Source organism: Clinocottus analis, unplaced genomic scaffold (genome assembly GCF_023055335.1).
Source record: "Clinocottus analis isolate CAN_PGR_092001 unplaced genomic scaffold, fCliAna1.0.p SCAF_6, whole genome shotgun sequence".
NCBI lineage: Eukaryota > Metazoa > Chordata > Actinopteri > Perciformes > Cottidae > Clinocottus > Clinocottus analis.
In genome coordinates, this window is record NW_027176218.1 from 4,672,249 (window position 1) to 4,691,041 (window position 18,793).

The window sequence follows — 18,793 nt, forward strand, 5'->3', positions numbered from 1 at the left end:
CTTAACTCTGCTGAATGCTTTTCGCTTACCTGAAATTTCTTCCTGGCCACAAAGTACTGCATCCTGCGGAGGACTTTCACAGCCGACCTCTGGGCATGGGACAACCTGTGACAGAGAGAAAGACCGCTTTAGTCTGTAGGTAAAAAGATGCTCAGCGTTGGATTTCAGATGATTCCTCGTCGTGAAAAAGTGTCTGGCTTTTGAGAAGCGACATTGGAAAAAGGGAGAAAACGGTGACAAGAAAAGCTGCTAGCTCCATGCCCAGTGGCGCTAACTGCTTTGAATAATCAATGGACAATGTGTGTATCATGCACGAGCAAAACATGTGGTTATGACAGGAGAAAACATGTGTGCGCACACGCAGGTATGCATTCGCGTACGCATCACTACACAGTAAACATCGGACCGTGCGCGTCGACATCGATGAACTACTGCTTTCTGCCACAACTATACGACTCGGCAACGTGATGCAAAGTGAAACAGAAGGAAAACAGACTCAGTTTGCGTGAAGAGGACTCCCAAAACACACGTCCCTCGACTCAAAGCAGCACATCTGTGTCAACACAAATGAAAACCCACTGGTATGGAGCAAAACACTGAGACAGAAACCACTGGAAGCAAACAACACACACGCAAACTCAATCATACTTGCATGCCATAGTGACTGTATGGCATGCACTTGTGTTTGTTTTTTCAAGGAGGCTCTCTGGCGCTCGTGTGATTTATTTGTCAGAAAAGAAAGAAGAAGAAAAACATGTCCTTGGATATGTGACGGCTGCGTGTTTGTGCGCTTTGAGTGAAAATAGATAACGAGAAAATATGACTGAGTGAATTTCAGTGGTCCGAGTGATTGAAAACACACAAATACTTTGCGTAGGAACAGATGGACACACACACACCAACAGGTTGTCAAATCGTCAAGTGAATTTTGAGAAAGGCAAACTGTTGTATTCTATCTGTTGTATTGTATTTCCACGCAGGAAGCTCCAAAGACATCCAACATTCATGGCAGTCTAGTATTTATCCTAAAGGTTTCATATCCAGGATTCAGAGCATTAATAAAGCGGCAAATAAAGATTTATTAATGTATTATCTACCTGTCCGTCCTCGTGTTTCCCTCCAGGTAAACACTGCTAGGTCTGCCTGCACTGTTGCTCGCCCTGTTAGCCTGTTAGGCTAAGCTGTCGCCATGTTGAGAACCTTGTAGAGGCAATGCTCTGAATCCCACATTGAGCGTCTTTAAACAGACTTTTCAAACTGGAAAAAAAAGGGAGAATTCTAAAAAACAAAGCGGTGTTTCAAAGACTGTTTCCTGCCTTCTGTTGAACTGTAGTAAACTCCAACAATTATTATTTTACATTCATTTCTCAGAAGAACAGAAGAAGAATTTTCCCCTCTGGTGTAAATCTCTAACATCACTTCTTTTTCTTTTTATTAACTGACTCATTCATAAATCTTTTGCCCATTTCAGTGTTTCTTTCTCTTTGTTCTCAGCTTTTCAATGTGTCAGCAGCGGCCAGGAAAGAGCATTTGGTTCAGTGATGTTGTTGTCCGGGTGGAAACATTAGGGCGTACGCACGCTGAGCGGCGACCGAAACAGGTTGTGATGACGAAAAGGAAAGAAAGCTTGTCATGCTGTGGTAGTATTACGGGAGAACTGTGACCCTGGGAGATCGCTGGCAGAGGGGAAATCCCTGGAAACATTGGGAGGGTTGGAAAGTATGTCTTTAAACAACAAATACATAGTTTCAGAGATCCGAAGATCACAGATGCACGAATGCGTGCAAGTGCAAAGAGGCGTCGCGCTCCAATGGATCAGTGTTCACCACCCTCCTTTAATACTGACAGTCGCTAGTCCAGGACAGTTTGTCAGAGTCGATGCATTAGTTGTTGAGAAGCCCTTGTTGCAGAGAGACAAAGTGCACATAATGCAGTTTTATCAGAGCATTTATTCATTTAAAAACACAGTAAAAAATATCTCCTGTCTGCTGGGTGAGCAGGCCTTGCTCCTGTTCGTTTACGTCCGTCTCTCTATCCGTCTTCTATTTCATGTACAGTATGTCTCGGAGACGGGTGACCTATTCCGCCATCTGTTGGTATCAAAGACATCAAAGTTAAACTGGTAAGCCGCGGGACAGTGTGTGTGTGTGTGTAGGAGCAGCCGATCGGCGGAGAGCGGCGGATTAACGGCAAACTGACATCCTCAGAGTCTTGTCGGAGAGACTCTCAGAGGAGGATGGCATGAAAGGAATGGGGCAATGGTCGGTATACAGCAGTGCCACTTCTCCGTAATTGTCCGGAGCATGTGTACGTCATGCGACGGCATTCATAAATCAGAATGCACTGGATGCTTGTGTGTGTCGAGTGCTCTTTGCCGCTGCTCTGAGCGTAACTGCAGCCACAGATGAGTTCTCCTCCACTCCAACGGCCCTCAAATGAATGGCTCCATTCTTATGTCAAAAGTCTTGGTCGGAGTGAAGAACTTTTCTCTCAAACTACGTCCCAAGTCAAAAGGCGACACACCCACATGCACAAACACACGCACGCACACACCCTTGACACACAAACGCCACCCCTCCCCCTTCCCCCCTCCCCGAACAAGGGTCTTTGTGGAGTCAACAAGTCGCTCTTAGGTCTTAATTAGGCAGAGGGATAACAAAAGGGCTTAGCAGACAATGCGTTTACATGGGACCATAAAACATGAGCATCAAAGGCTGTCGTGCTGCTGCCTCTTTTTTCCCCCTGCCCTCCATGCGAGGCCTGCCCGAGCTATAGGAGGAAATGCACACAAACAATACCAAACATAAAGAGCATGAGGCCCTATTTTGGGAGAGAAAAAAGTCTGCCCTCCCTCGACTGTCCATCAGGATAAGGATGTGTTTTGTTGTTGTTTTTTTTAACCTTTTTTTCTGTGCGAGTCGGAGGTTCGAGCGTAATTGGGAAAGAAAACACATGTAGGGAACAAAAAACATGTGCGGTTTTAAGCGTCGCACAACTGTACCCCGTGCGCCCTCCTTGCCCTCCGCCCGTTTCCTGCGTTTGACACAAATGCGCACACATGTTCGTTGGGTAAGTGTGATAAAAGAATAACACAGAAGGTTATCCCCTAACCCCCTAAGCCCCCCCACACTCGACTCCATTCAACATTTGGCACAAAGAAAGTGGAGGAATGTAATTTCTGCATCTCTCTCTCTGCTGATGCTGCCCTTCAAACACTTGCTCGCCCGGCCTCCCCTCCCTCTCTTTTCTCTGACACACAGTATATCCTGGGGACTTCTCCTGAGTCAGCAAAGCTCAGCTCTCGCCCACGACGTCTTCTACATATTTTTCCATTATCCTGCGCTCTATGATTCATTCCCTATAGGGATACCTCCTGGCTCTTTTCAACAGACTCGCTATTCTTCATTAGGTCCGACTGTAGCGGTCATATAAAAGCTGGAGCTGCTGGAGTCGTGAACCGGCCTTGTCCCTTTCTTGAAAAGCTGTGACAGATTTAGCCCCATGGCCTCCCCCGGACCCTTCTCCCTTAATAAGTTTTCTCTTTTTTCATTTTCCGATGGTCACTTTGGAGATCTCGGAGTTGTCAATGGCAACTCTCCCGCATCCCCCCCCCCCCCCCCCCCCACCCGCAACCCCTTCGGCTCTTTATTTGGCAGGGGACCGTCAAATATCCTGTGCTTCCATGGTGCGCTGCAATAACCTTGGAGTCAGTCAGGAGAGAGCAGCCTTAGACATCAATGTGCTACGGTCTGGGCCCAGCAAGACTGCTGGTCTGTGTGTGTGTGTGTGTGTGTGTGTGTGTGTGTGTGTGTGTGTGTATGTGTGTGAGAGATAAGCTTTATGACTGGTGCTTTGGTCCATCAAAGAGATGTGCTCCTCTGTTCTCCTCAAAAACAGACATCCCTTTATCATATCTTGGGAGGATAAGATGACTGCATTCTTTCAGGAATGTTTGATCTAAAAGTGATGGCATGCCAGAGGGTGCCGTGGTAAGAATTATAAGTGAGAGACGCCACATCATCACAGCCAAGTTCCTTCACTCAATGAGGGTTTTTAAATGAATGGGCTTCTGAGCAGTTTGAACGGGAAGAAAGTGGAGGAAAAAAAAGTGCTCCGTCTCGTGGGAAATTAAAGCAGCACGAGTTTGCATCCGAAACTTCATGTTTCTCAGGCCGCCTCCTCGCAAGCTTATTGCTTGTGAACATGCTGTGTTCACACTTTGAGGTCGTTCTCGTAGAAGTAGTCCATCTGCATTGGCAAACAGCTAAATGTCCTCTTTTTTTGTACTTGCATTTCCTTGTGGTCGGCGGACATCAAAAGCGCACATCACCCAGATGAACAATTACCTTATTCTTAGTTACATATATTTACAATTATGTTGGCAGACCAATGAAAAGGATAGTTATTTGACTATACTAAGGATCATAAACCGGCATTTCTTCCAAATGAAAGCTATTTCTTTCCCTCCTCCATCCTGTGTGTTTCTCTTACTTTGTCTTTGACAGAGTCTTTTCCACGTAGCAAGACGCAGCTAGTTAACTGATACGATCGTCTTCCTCCTCCCATGCGCCTTGCGCCAGTTGTTTGTTGTGCCGCCCCCCACCTCCCTCTCCAGATCAATGGACGCTGATCAAGACATGCTTGAGACAATAGCAGCGACCGGGCCACATCAAAGCCCGGTGCCCATTAGCAGCTGATGACAAAGACGGAACCGAGGGAGCCGGCCGTGTTTGTTTGATGTGTGTGGCCACAGAGTCGGAGAGGGAAAACAAGAGATAGGCCAGAAATACTGTAGATTCTCTATCGCCCTTCAACTTCTGCATTTCCATCACGAAAACACTGTGAAACTTCTCTGTAAAGAAAGGACATGTTTGTGTATATACGGGCAGGAATGTACAAAGCAAATACAGAGCTTCAGTCTCTCCCAAGTGCACAAAGTGTCGTCCACAATGTCTTTTGTTCTTGACTTTAAGGTATTGTATTAATAGGAAATTTCTAGCTTGTTCAAAGTAGCCTTATATAGTGTGATCTCACTCCCTGTCGCCACGTACCTCCACGCTCATGCGAATGAAAGTGTTAAAGCTCGTGAAAGAATCCCACCAATGTAAAAAATAACTCTCCGAGAGCGATGGCCGACATCCCCGTGGCCTCATAAAAAGCCCCGCCCCTGTTTAGCGTTAATGACGCCAAGTCTCAAAACCTGTTATTATTTTTTTTGTAGAAGAACAGAGACAGACGCCGCTCTTTCCCAGCACACAGGGAGGAGATTGGAGAGGAACGCACGTCTAACAAGTACACTAATGACGGGTGAACTCTATCTGACACGACAGTAACTGCAGAATTAACGAAAGATTTGGACGAGGAGGTTTCCACTGAGACAGCCGAGCAAAATGAAAAACTGCCGGCGTGGGAAAATAAACTTTTTGCAAGGGTATGAAAACCACAAGGAACTACGATTGTGATCTGTAAAATACATGTACAAATTTACGAGTTTTAAGGGTATAGATACTGGTTTTCTGTAGATGGCAATGTACTTTATTCAATTGATTCTTTCCATTGCCATTAAGGAAACTGGGAGCAGTCAAAAAATAATAATTTGGGACAGTGGCCTCCTTCTAGATGATCGCACTAATTCAGGTTCTGAGGGTTTGGTCCCAGGCTTAAGGTGTAGCCTGAAGAGGAGGACGCGGCCATTACTATTCTTCAAAGTGAGCCAAATGAGAGAGCTGGAGATTTGGGGTTAATGACCCCCGTCTTTGTTGCCAGACCTTCCTTTACTCTAAGTGTTGACCTAGAGGTGTGTCAGTAATTTGGGAATGCATGTTAGTGGGTTTATCAGGGTCAGACTTTGATTTTCAGAGGGTGTTTTTACCCTTAAATCTGTTTGTTTTTTAAGGATGTTTGGTTTATATGTTCTATTCAGGTGCACTTGTTCCGCTTTGTGGCTCGATGGCTATGTCAACCAGTCGGCCGGTCAGTCAACCAGTCGGCCAGTCAGTCAACCAGTCGGCCGGTCAGTCAACCAGTTGGCCGGTCAGTCAACCAGTCGGCCGGTCAGTCAACCAGTCGGCCGGTCAGTCAACCAGTTGGCTTCACTTTTGGTTACTCACAGCCCCTCATTTGCACTTTGCTGAGCATATTTACTGCAGAAGTACATGAGAGTGTTCATGCTTGCACACACGTTTGTAACTCTGTATTCAAGCTCAGCGGACTGACGAGCGGGGAGTCGTAAACCCTGCAAGGGACCACACACACACGCACACACACAAGTCCACATGAACCAGCATCTAGTATGAATGGTCACATATATAGACATACATACCAATGCATGGATATCCAACACTTACAATTCCTCCCTGTTTAGACCAACATTCTTGAGGTTCGAGTGTGTTTGTGTGTGCGTGTGGGTATGCGCATGCACGTTATGAAGACAGGAGGGCGATTGGGTCTCTCCAGTGGGGGGGGGGGGGTCATGGGGGCGAGGGAGGATTTATAATTCATGGCCTAATAGGATTTGTTGCTGTTTAGCAGGATTAGGAATGTTTGAGAAATAATCTATTTATTGCTGCCAGTCGGGGGGTCCCCTCGCCTGGGTGGGGAGGTTTTTTGGTGGTTGGTAGTTATGAGGTGAGGTTGGAGGGGTGGGGAGGGCTGCACACTGGACCCTTGCAATCCCACCCCCTCCCACTCATTTTCTGGGATAACCCTTTGCACTGAGGCCCCGCGAGCATCCAAGCCCACCCCCCTCCTCTCGACTCTTAGTCCCGCTACAGCCACTCCATTTTTGGATTCAATTGGCTGTTTCTCTTTCATCGGGCTCCGTTAATCCAATCACATGAGCCCAGTGGTTGGTCATGCCAACACTCATGGCTGTTCATGTGTGTGTTTTTTGTGTGCCTGTCCGGGGGCAATTAGCACCACCACGACCTCGGGGGGAGCAAGAAGAAGAAGAAGAAGAAGAAGAAGAAGAAGAAGAAGAAGAAGAGAGAGCCATCGAGATGGAGGGTGACCCGTGGGCCTTCTTGGCTTCCCTTTCATAAGCCAATGGGTTAGATTATAAATCTGTGCTCCTTCTCAAACGGGCCTTATTCTTTCATTCATGTGCGGTTGGGCGGTTGGGGCTACAGTGGGGGGCTGACTGACATTAAAGACTGCTGTTTAATTAGGCCTTTCAACATTGGTCAGCCTTTTTGTTCTTGCTTTAAGCTATGGGAGGCCTGCTTAGCCTCCCTAATGACCATTGACAATTGTGGTGTGTCTGTTTGTGTATGAGAGAAAAAGAGAAGGAGAGGAAAGATGTGAGGGAGTGTATATGTATAAAATACAATCTTGAAAACTCTTTTAAAGCTTCTCATTGGTGAATATATGATGGGTTTCATATTGAGTGGTCCTTTCCTCTGTGGAGAAAGAGACAAACTGTAAATATAGCAAGAGAGACCAAGACATGATCTCACCTTTTTTTAAAAAAAACTAAAACATATTGATTTCCATTCTCCAGAGACCTAGAAAGAGACTCATCATGCTGACAGTGAGCACTTACAGTACTTCTTCTTTGCAATCCTGAAGCTTAGGGGGCCGCCTCTCCAAGCCTTACACAGGCCATGCGTCTCCGTAAACTAAACAAGCATTCACCATTTAGACCAGGGTCACACAAATTATCCCGATGGGATCACCGCTGTTTTGAGTCCCTTTGTCAGGAGAGGAGAGGAGAGGAAATGATTTGAGATGAGGGATTTGAGACGAGGGATGTGGCTGACAGGTCTGGCCAAACAAGGCTGCAAGCTTCTTTCAAAAAGGTGGAAAGGGAACTGCTCGGCTGTTAAAAAACCCATCAGTCTCTGTTTATCTCTGCTTTAGCTTAGTTTTCACTGATCCGTGATAAAAGATAATCTATTCAAAATAGTATGAAATCAGTATACACATACTGTCTTCCCACTTCTTTCCATACTTGCTCAAAGTGTAGTCTAGAAAGAATGGGAGGGATGGAGAGAGAGATGACGTGATGGAGGGAGTGGTAGTGGCAACAGCAGTGCGTTGTAAAGGAGAGGAGGGATTTATGGAAGCAGAGGAGGCTGAGACGTTCTCGGCAGACTCGATTTAACAGCTTCCGTTCCTGGTCCACCATGCAATCAGCGCGCTGCCTCTGTCTCCGGGTTTTGTCCCTAGCCTGGACGCCCATTAAACTATCAGTCCAAACACGCAAGCAAACAGAAAGCTGAGAAACACTCGACGCGTCGTAAGACTCCACTATTGATTTATTATGGATACGGTAGAGTCATTCAATATTATAGTTTTAGTCTTTTCAGGAACCTGGAGGTAGCAGACAAGAGTCTCTTGTGTAGCCTTGGGACCGAAGACTTGGACTCAAGTCAGACTTACTTTGCAGAAACGAGGACTAAAAACTTCACGGAGCTCTCAGAATCATTCCATACAGACACGCCTTGAATTTAGATTTCAGGAAAGTACAGAGAAACGTGGGATTGACGGATTTCATTCTCTGCTCAAGACGCCGTGACTCGCCTATATCTCACATTGCAAAAAAAAAAAGTCGTTGGCTGCCATATTAATGCTCTAAATATTGCATAAAGAACCTTTAACGCCTTCAAATGCCACACGATTTAAGGGTCAGCATTTCAGAGATCTGAAAGGCTTCCAAATGACTTGCGTTTTGCTCAGGAAGACTTGATTTGAGACTTGGAGACTTGAAGTTGAAGGCTTGAGGATTAACTTGCACTTCATCTTCATCATAACCATTATCCAACCCGATCGGCCTCCCTTTGGATTGTATACAAGGGAACATAATTTATAAAAAAGAGGCTGGTGTCAGAGCTGCATCAATTATTCTTAAGCAAAATTATAAACACACTTTACACTGGTATTCTTACTTCATACAGCCAGAATGTCATATCTTAAATATATTCTCATGTGTACAAATGTTTCTGCTCTTTCTTTGTCTCAATCGGCAATCCAATTTTGGTTATAATCCATATATTTGTATCGCTTCATTATTTGCGCTGTTTTATGTATCTGCCGTGGAAAGCAAAGGTCATGTTGTAAATAAAAATGTGTGGGCTTTTTTTAGCGTACGCTTTTGCTATATGTTGCAACAGGGCTCTCAATTCCACAAAAAAAGTTTTTTTTTGTTTTTTGTTAAAGTTTCATCATATCTAAAAAAAACTAGAGAGCAGTTTGTCTTCTCTCTGTTCAGTCAAGGGTCAACTCTAAACCCCGGTGGGATAAGCTGAGCACAGGTCGGTGTCGTGTAACTGGAACAAATGACAGTTGGTATCAGTTCTTGTTTAGGATCATAGGGACCGAGTGAACAAAATGAGGAACATTGTTACTCCTAAAAAAGGCTGACTGCGGGCTATGATCCCAGCTCTCAGAGTGTGTGAGCAGTCCGGGTCAGGAACTGCTTCTTGCTTGCTGCTATAGTGGGATCAGATGACGGTACACAGAGAGTTCACAGGCCCAGGAGGAGGTGAAAGAGGATCAGGGGGCTCCGGGGGTGCAGCGAGGTCTACGATTGGTCAAATTGACCCTCTTAATGCTCTCTGGTGAGATGAGATGTGAGAGGGGAGTGTGTCAGGGTGAATTATGGGCCTGTATCACTGCTCTTAAGCTCCTCTCCAAATTACACGCTTTTTTTCTTTCTCGCTACAGCACTATTTTTGAGTGTTATTTAAATGCTATCGGACAGCTGTTTCAACAACATTTGAACACTGGTTGAAGCCCCTGGGGCAGTCTTGGTGTTTGAAATGTGATTTTGCAATAAAAAAAAATCTCTCCACGTCCTTTCAGCACGTTGAGTCGGTACGTATCATGTTGCAGGTGTTGTGTGAAAATGACATAATTGGGTAATGGGATGAATCACCACTCTCGACAAAACATACCACTTATGCTATATGGATCAAGGCATTTTTGACCTTGATATGAATATTACGAGATTGACTGTAATGCAGACTACAAAACACACACAAGTATGGCAAATTACAATGTCCAAAATCTAAGACAATATCTCGTTTCATATCACGGTATTGAAAGATTATAATTATATCCTCTTTTTTTTTTTCTTCTTCTTCAACGACTTTCTCTTTGAGTGATATTTCATTTGTTTTTTCGATTTTTTTTTGAAGTTCTACCCCAGTGAGCAGCCAGATCCGCTGATCTCCGCCCAGATTGCGCTCCAAAAAACATGAAGTCTAATTTGAGTGGGAGAACAAACAACAGCCAGAACATTTTGGACAAAGTCGAAAAACAGGAGCGGCGGCCAAGCTCCCAAAGAGAACACCGTGAACTGAATGTCCAGTTTATGAGGCCAAACGATAAAACTAAACTCCAAGTCCAAACAAAACGCTGAAGAATATATACATTTATATATATATATATCTGTGTCGTGGTGAAATAATAACTTAACGTAATATAATATGGCAAACAATCCTGCAGATTTAAGGAATCACATAAACTCTGGAATAGTCAGTTGAGTCTCAGCTCGGGGCCGAATGTTGGCACACAAACACGAGACAGACAAATACAGACTGATGTAATACTACGATGATATAACACTGACCTAATAATAACACCACTGCAAGCCAGGGTTTGAAAAATGACTTCCAACCCTACTCCACACTGACAGACAGGAAAAACAGACGCGCTGGCTCGGCGCCCGGAGCATTAAATTACTGAATTCAGAGGCATTAATTTGTCATAATAGTAAACTAACTTCAGATCAGTTGATATCCGTCATGCTTCACCTAACATTGCCGCGATACACCACCGAGGCGACCGACAGAAAGATTTAGAAAACAGGAGGAGGAGGAGGAGGACAAAATGAGGATGAAGATGAGGACGTGTGGGATTCGGTTATGAGAGCGGTTATCTGAAAAGAGGCGCTGGGAAACGACGGTGCAAAAAAAAAAAAAGAAAAAAGAAGAAGCCATAATTGGATGCCTGTCCCCGGGCCAATTTTTCAGGGCAAATTATCAACGCATGGGTTGGATTGCTGGAACCGCATTGTGGAAGGTGGGAACAGTGGGAGCTTTGAGGGGCCAGCGTGACGCTCTAATAGAATCATTTAGCACACTGGGATAACGACAGTGTGTGATGGATGGAGCGAAGGCCCTGCATCTGTCGCCGCCGAGCCACTGCAGAGGTAGGTGGCCCGGCTAAAGGTGCGGGCAACAGGGTCCGGGTGTGTGAATTTGCATGTGTGTGTGTGTGTGGGTGGAGGGGGGCTAACCCTGCAGTGTTTCGAAGCATGTCAAAGTGCACAGAGCCTCGTCTATCTCTAAAATGATGACTGGGCAATGTTGCTTTTGGGGGTGGCCGCTGCGCCGGGCCATCTTGGCTCGGGACCGCCTCGCATGCCCCCTCCCGTCTCCCCCCAAAACACAAACTGTCCATCACGGCTTTACCACCGACCTCCACATTTCCAAACTCAAACAGGCAAAGTAAATATACTTTGGATAAGAATAACTTTTCGAAATGTAATGATATCAAGCTTTTCATTTGCGGACACAGGAGGATATACACGGGGTCGCCACTTCAGAGGTCGAGATAGTCAGGAAAAGTGGAATGATTAAAAAGATGGACGCGGACGTTGTCATTACTGCAGGACAATAAGCGTCGACGGTTTATGTCACGAAGACACGGTTCTGAAATGAAACCAGTTCAGTTTACTTTTGGAAGAATGGCAGCTGAGGGACCTGGATGCTCATGAAAACCTCCAGATTGAATTGTCTGTACAAAATGTGGGTAACACTTTATAATAACTACACACTATTTAGCATGAGTAAGCAATTCAGTATTTATAAAGCAACATGAACACTCATTAGTAACTCATTAGTATGCAATTCATAAACACAGTTATGCATTTTTTATCCTTAATTAATAAGTATGAAATCTATCATGAAACGCATAATAGTCAAGCTTTATAATACGAACTTCACTACTATAAAATATTCTAATATAACACATTCAACACCTCCTGAAAAGGAGAGTTCAAAATCAAATACACACATTCTCCTGCAGTGATGGATTGTTAAAAGTATAAGTTTCCTCGTTAGAGAGATAATGGCCGTAGAGAGGCCTTTCTCTTAAAGTGCTAAAGTATACATTTAATAAACTCAGAAACAACAACTCTAGATAATCCACAGACCTCGTTGTGAGCACTTTCATGCAGGAACTATTTTCTCTCAACCGCACATGAAACCCACACCAAAAACGAGATCGCTAAATAACACTACAGGTAAAGAAAAAAAGACAAATATGTTGGGTTTTTTTTAATTTCGTGGTGAACTGTCCCTTTAAGGATAGAAATTCATTCCATTCCGGTGTTTTTAATCATAAACTAGAACTTACCTCAACCTAAGCCTGCTGCGATATTACGCCACTACGCCAGAAAACAAACTAATCCTGATCATGTGTAAATATAGGCGCTCAGCAGAGGACCCAGCGTGGGACGGGGCGTGTAGGACCTGCAAGTAGAGCGCTGTATGTGCTATCGCTGGCAGGAAGCCAGACCGAGAGAGAGAGAGAGAGAGAGAGAGAGAGAGAGAGAGAACATTTCATACATGAAGTCCTCGCCATGCAGGAGGTGAGGTAGCCTGGAGCTGTCGAGAGAGGTCCTGGCCCGCCCCTGCATGGTGCACACTGATGCACTATGGGAAACACCTCCTCTCACACACACACACACACGCACACACACACACACACACACACACACACAAAGGCTCATATGTGTATCCAACGCTTCTCTCGCAGATAAGGATGCACACAAAAAAACAAAGTTGGCCCCGAATGCATGCACACAGAAAGAAACAACGGAGCGAGAGAGAGAGAAAAGGGTTGGGGAGGAGGGTGGAGGGAGGAGGGGGGAAGGTGTGGGGGAGGAGGGGGAGGGCAAGGGAAAGGAAAAGAGCGAGAGAAAGGGCAGTGGGAGAAAGAGTGCAAGATAAAGAGAGTGAAAGAAGGGCTTGGCAAACAAAAGAAAAGTCAGTTACACGCAGGGAGCGCGAAGGGCAGGGGGAAGAGGAAAAAAAAACGAAAATCAGCGAAAGAAAGAAAAAAATAGAAACTAGAGAGGGAGGGAGGGAGGAGGAGGTGGGGGGAGGGGGGGGGGGCAGAGAGGGAAAACAAATCTGCCTTCAGCCTCACAGTGGGAGGAGTGAGAAGGAGAGGCAGCGGGGAGAAAGAAAGGAAAAAAGAGATATGGAGAGAAAAGGAGGGAGACAGGAGGAGGAGAGTGTCAGGGCTCGGGGTGATTAAGCCCGGGGTCTCCTCTCTGCAGAGACACGTGCGCAGACTTAATCAAGTCGACGCCAGCCAGCCACATTTCCACATTACTCGCTGGCCGCTTGCCTGACAGGTCCGAAAGAGGGAAGGGAAGAGGAGCTCAAGGAGTCACACACAGACACACACACACACACACACACACACACACACACACACACACACACACCTCTCCTCCTTCTCCTCATCTTCCTCCTCCTCCTCCTCCTCCTCCTCCTCCTCCTCCTCGTCCTCCTCCCCAGCCCCAGGGCCCGGAGCGATGCCAGAACACATGTGAGCGGAGTCCGGAGTTGGAGGGAGTGGATGGGTGTAAGTTAGGCAGCAGAGAGCAGAAATACTACCGACTCCACTGAATGACATGTTAGGAGCGGGGAGTACTTCCAGTACTACTACTCCCCGCGAAACATCAGCCTTTCTGCTGCTGCCGGGTCAGAGGAAGTCTGCATGATACCATCTATTTACTTTTGCAAAACTTGAACACCATTCAGTCTAAAATAACAAACTGTATACCATGGAACTATCTCAGTACAATATTCAGAAATTGAGCATTTGATATGTGAAGATATGGCAGAGAATGAACGGCGCTCTCTGTGTGTGTGTGTCTTGTAACTCTAAGCGCGAGTGTGTGTTGTACCTCATTCATACGGCAGTCTTGCAAGGTTTTCATATTGGAGCATAAGTTGAATGAGTGTGATTGTGTTTCTTTTTGAGTCACATACTCACAGGCACTATCACACACACACACTGGTACTGAAAATACACAGTAACACACCCTAAACCACACTCTCTCAGTTTCACACACTCGCAGTGTTTCATTCTTGACACATCCTCTCCTTCTAATAAATATCTATCTCCACTAAGAGATGTTGTACACCTTCTCTTTCCTCTTTCCTCCTCCACTACTCCGATTTCACATCCAGGCTTTTTTTTCTTCTTCTCCTCTCTCCTTGCTGGAGGCCAAGTGGGTCCAGGTCCAAGGTGGGGTATAGCGATGTCATTTAATAAGCAGCTTAACTCCAGCACACACGCCACAAAGAGCGGCCTGCACGGGCATCTCCACTACAAGAAATGTCCAACCGAGACTTTTCTTTCGGCTTCTCCTCCAAATTCAGGATCGATTTTACCCGCGAATCTTTCTCTACACATTCGTGCGACGCCAACAAATCGAAGAATACACGCACACTAGATGACCTTAAATAAGGGGGAAGTTACGCACACAGCTGGCAGTGATGAAAGAGACAATTCTCTTCATGTGCAGTATGTACTCAGCATTTGCATTTTTCTTTTTTTTTTGCAGCAGCAGCAGCAGCAGCAGCAGCAGAGCTCAGTGTTATTTCCTTACAATGAGGCCTGCTGACAGCATTTCCAGTAATGGGTCAGCTTCTAATCTCCTGGAGAGAAAGTCCCTGATAGAGATGGAAGCAGAGAGACATTTGGTTGTTCCCGAACAACTACCGAGGTGTAATTCCAACGTATCGCCGAAACAAGGGACGGCCTGTGCCCGTCTAATCTGTCTTCAAATGATGTGCAGGTGGGTTGCTGATAAGGTTAAGAGGTGTAGATATATAGTGTGGGCCTGAGCATGTGTGTGTGTGTGTATCCCCCTGGCACCATATCAAGTACAAAGCTCAATGCTAAACATACGCATGTGTGCGTGCACGCAAACACACAAGGGGGGCCTTCAGTGGTCTCCTCTGACCTGTGAGTGAGGGCTAATTAAGTGAAGGGAGATGACAATGAACAAGGGCCTCCCATAGGCCAAGCCATCACTCAGGCCCGTTGTAATGAACACCCACCTACAGGTGTGCTGATCCCCTAGACAACGTCACACACACAGACACACACACACACACACACACACAAAACCCTCCTTTCACACATAAGTGTGTGTATTCAAACATGCTTCCACATGTACAGGAGATTATTAATGCATGCACACATGTTCGCAATTCATCAGGAAGGGGGGAAAAAAAAAAAGAGTGCGTTGACCCCACTGTGAGCTGGCGGATACTCGACAACACACACTGACATGCATTGCACGCGAGGACGCACGCACTCGTCGACGGCGGCTCAGAGCGGCGGCTCTGCAGGCGCGCCGGTCTTGTTTTGCTGAGCGCCGTCACGCCGGCGGTTCGTTGGAGAAGTGTCGGGCCGTCGGAGAAGGTCATGAACATCTGTCCTCTGGACATCCAGCTCCATCACGCAACAATCACACACGACTGGTGTTAGCTAAACTCGCTGCACTCCCAAGAGCCTCGTCCAACTTCCATCTGAGACATGTAAAAAGTATTTTTTTTTTTTTCCATTAGCAAGGTAGTGTCATCGATCATAGACTTGATGAAGGCCCTCATGGAACCAAATGAACCCCGTAGACCAGAATGTTTTCATCTCACATTTCTATTTTGAATAATAATCTGCTCGCATGAATAATGTCACAGAAAGCAGCCTTCCTTTATGTCGAAGCACAACTCAAATGTATCCCCCCCCCCCCCGCCTACCCACCTCCTCACAAATTAGGACCAGGTCTCCCCTTGCTGACTCGCCTTTTCCATTTCCAGTGAATGATTAAACTTCACCATTTCATTTCCTAGAAACGTGCCAAGTTGAGTGCCACGGTCTGCGCCCGGAGCACAACTCCTGCGTTTTATGGGCTTAATTAACGGAGCCTAATTGCTTCTGAAAATAAATAAATAAGGCAGCCGGCGGAGCGCATCCTACTGTTAACAGATTATTTCCTCTGTGAAAACAATAACAGAATGTTCCGTTTTGTTCCCTGGGGGGTCAGTTAAAGATGATCCGCCTCAGTGATTGGTACAGACGGGTTATTAATGCACGAGTTGCTCCTCCGGAGCCGTTTCTAAAGAGAGCTTGAGTGGAATGAGCGCTCATTTTTGGGTCTGAAACGCAATATTTTCCCATGTCACAGTCATCATCCATAAAATTTACCTTGGAAAAACATTACTGAAAATGTGCAAAGCTTCTCCCAACTTGACTTTGGGTTTGAAGCTCGCACAATCCCCTGTTGGCGCAATCGCTATCCTGCATGTAATGAGAAAGATCTCCAGCCAAAACAAAGGCAGCCCGTTTAAAAGAACATATCCCCCTCCCCCCCCACCCCCTCCTCCCGCTCCACCCTCACCCCTTCCTTCCCTGGTCTTTCTAGCACCGTGACGACAGGAAATGAGTCTCGGCATCAAAGTCTGAAGAGGAAGTGAGTCTCTTCGCCCCTCCTCTGTGTGGAGCTGTCAGCTACACCTGTACACACTGCGCGGACATGTGCAAATACACTCGCATGAACTCAAAGCCGCGATATCACCCGGCGGCGTGATGGCGGGTTCAGGGGCTGCAACACCACGGGAGAAGAGCCACGGAAAGTTTTATATGGTGGGAGAGTTTTTGCATTTCGTGAGGAGAGGCTCGTCCTGCGGGGGGGGGAAACGCAAATATTTAGCCGGCCCCCTGGGTATAAAATGAAAATGACACAGTGCGAAAAACAGGAATACCTGCGAGGCTGCCCAGGTGATCGCCGGCCTGGCGACATCCACCAGGACGTAAATACAGTAGTTACCCGCAAGCGTCACGGGCACAAAGGGGAGTCAGAAAAAAAAGGAGTCTTATTGGTTGTTACTGGACAAATGATTCATGGGTAAAAAAAAAAAAAAAATGAACCCGTGCAAGAATGCGGGTGACATAACCAATCAGGGAGGCCATGAGAATGTTTCTCCGAGTTTTAGAGTAGACGTAAATATTTGTTGCTCTGTGATAACGAGCGGGAGGGATGGGGGGATTTATTTGAGCGGGAAAACCCGACAGACAAGAGTCGGGTCAGCGATGCAGCTTGGAGGAGAGTCGACTCGCGTTCACACTGAAGGGAGTTTGCGAAGGGGGAAGGCTTTGCAGAAGTTCACTGTTACCATTTTTCGGGCAACCCCCTCCGTGACCTCCGATGTTAGCACATCGCGCCGTCTGCTAACGCAACCTGGCTGTCGTCGGTGAGAATGAAAGGCCTCGGGCCATGCAGACACAAACACCTCCGCTGTTTACACAGCGCGGTCTGACACTGTGTACAGTGACCAGTGGTGAGCCCGGGAGGGTTCAGAGAATGACAGCGAGAGAGCAAAGGAGGAGAAGAAGAAGAAGAAGAAGAAAAAGGAACAGCACACATTGAATGGAGAGAGAAAAATGTAGGAAAATATAACGGGAGTGAAGAGTTATGGATTGACAGAAACGAGACAGAGGTGGACACGGAGAGAAGAAGAGAGAGAGAGAGAGTGCCCCCTACAGAGAGGACACAAAACTTTAACTGCTGTGACCTTGACACTGAAAAGAAAGAGACAGAGGGAAAATAAATAAAGAGGAACAGGCCGAAAAGAGCTCTGCATGTGTCTGATGCAACGACAGATGGCTATTACTACATCAACAAGAGTTGAATACTGTATATATCACATGAGTAGAATATATACTATTCATATCATTCTGATTAAATGGGCTTTTGACTGCACAGACAGAAGTTATTCCAGCCTTAAACAGATGAGGGAGGCAATTATTGCAGATTTATAGCCGCTTGGCCAGAACAAAGACATTGTTCCTGAAGTTTGATGCTTTGAGTGATTTTCACGCCGGCCTATTTTAATCATACCAAGAAAAAGTCCTTTCTTTTTGCACTCCTTGCGAGTACTTGAGGCTTGAGCGCATGTGAAAAAAAGAAAACAATCTCCTCGTGTCCACATGTCTTCTCCTCATGTGTGCGTCTGCCTATTTATGTGACTTATGTGCGCACGTCTTGGTGCTCGCTGTGAGCGTGTGTCGGGCTGTGTGGAGTGTTTAAATGGATTTTCCAGAGGCCTACAATACCAGTGCCATATGTGAGAGGTTCTTTCCCTCGTATATTGGCCGTGACACCCTCCCACCCTCGCTGCACAGCATGGCAGCCAGCAGCACCTGCTGCACCACAAACACACCTGCAATGCAGTAAAACCATGGAAACACCCCCCCCCACATGAAAAGACATAGAGCACTAGAGTTAAATACAACATGGCTGTGGCGACCACACGGCTGCTCAGATACGACACACACTGTGCTTTTAGAGCATCTTTGTGCAGCGTACTTCACAACTACACAATTATACGTTGAAACAAAGAGGAGATCTTTTCCGGGAGATAAAGAAGATGGCAATGATCAGCGAGCGGCGTGCTACAGCTTGTAATAGACTCTGCTGCAGGAAAGAACTCAACTCTGTTTGGGTTTTCAATGACTAAAAACAACAAATGGGCTTGGAAATTATATGCAAAGCCTGCATTTGGTCAACACACAGCAGCGCTGCGCTGCCTCTCTGCTCCTCTTCTCAGCAGAAATGTTGACCTCAGAGTTTTCTTCGCTCTGGACTGTAGTTGTGGAGCTGGCGTTGGTCCTCACGGAGGACTGTTCTCACTCAATGGAGGTGGAACGACTATTGAAGAAGCTCACTCCCTTTTCTTCTCCCCTTTGTGTGAGAATTTCTTGC

General features: G+C 46.2%; 1 protein-coding gene across 1 annotated transcript in view; it reads right to left on the reverse strand.

Moving 5' to 3' along the window:
- Nucleotides 1-18,793, reverse strand: part of kcnq1.2 (potassium voltage-gated channel, KQT-like subfamily, member 1.2) — a 155,667-nt gene that overhangs the window by 58,138 nt on the left and 78,736 nt on the right. The window contains exon 14 of the mRNA XM_068602992.1: nt 30-105. Coding sequence (XP_068459093.1) covers nt 30-105 — 76 coding nt within the window. The remainder of the gene's footprint in view (nt 1-29; nt 106-18,793) is intronic.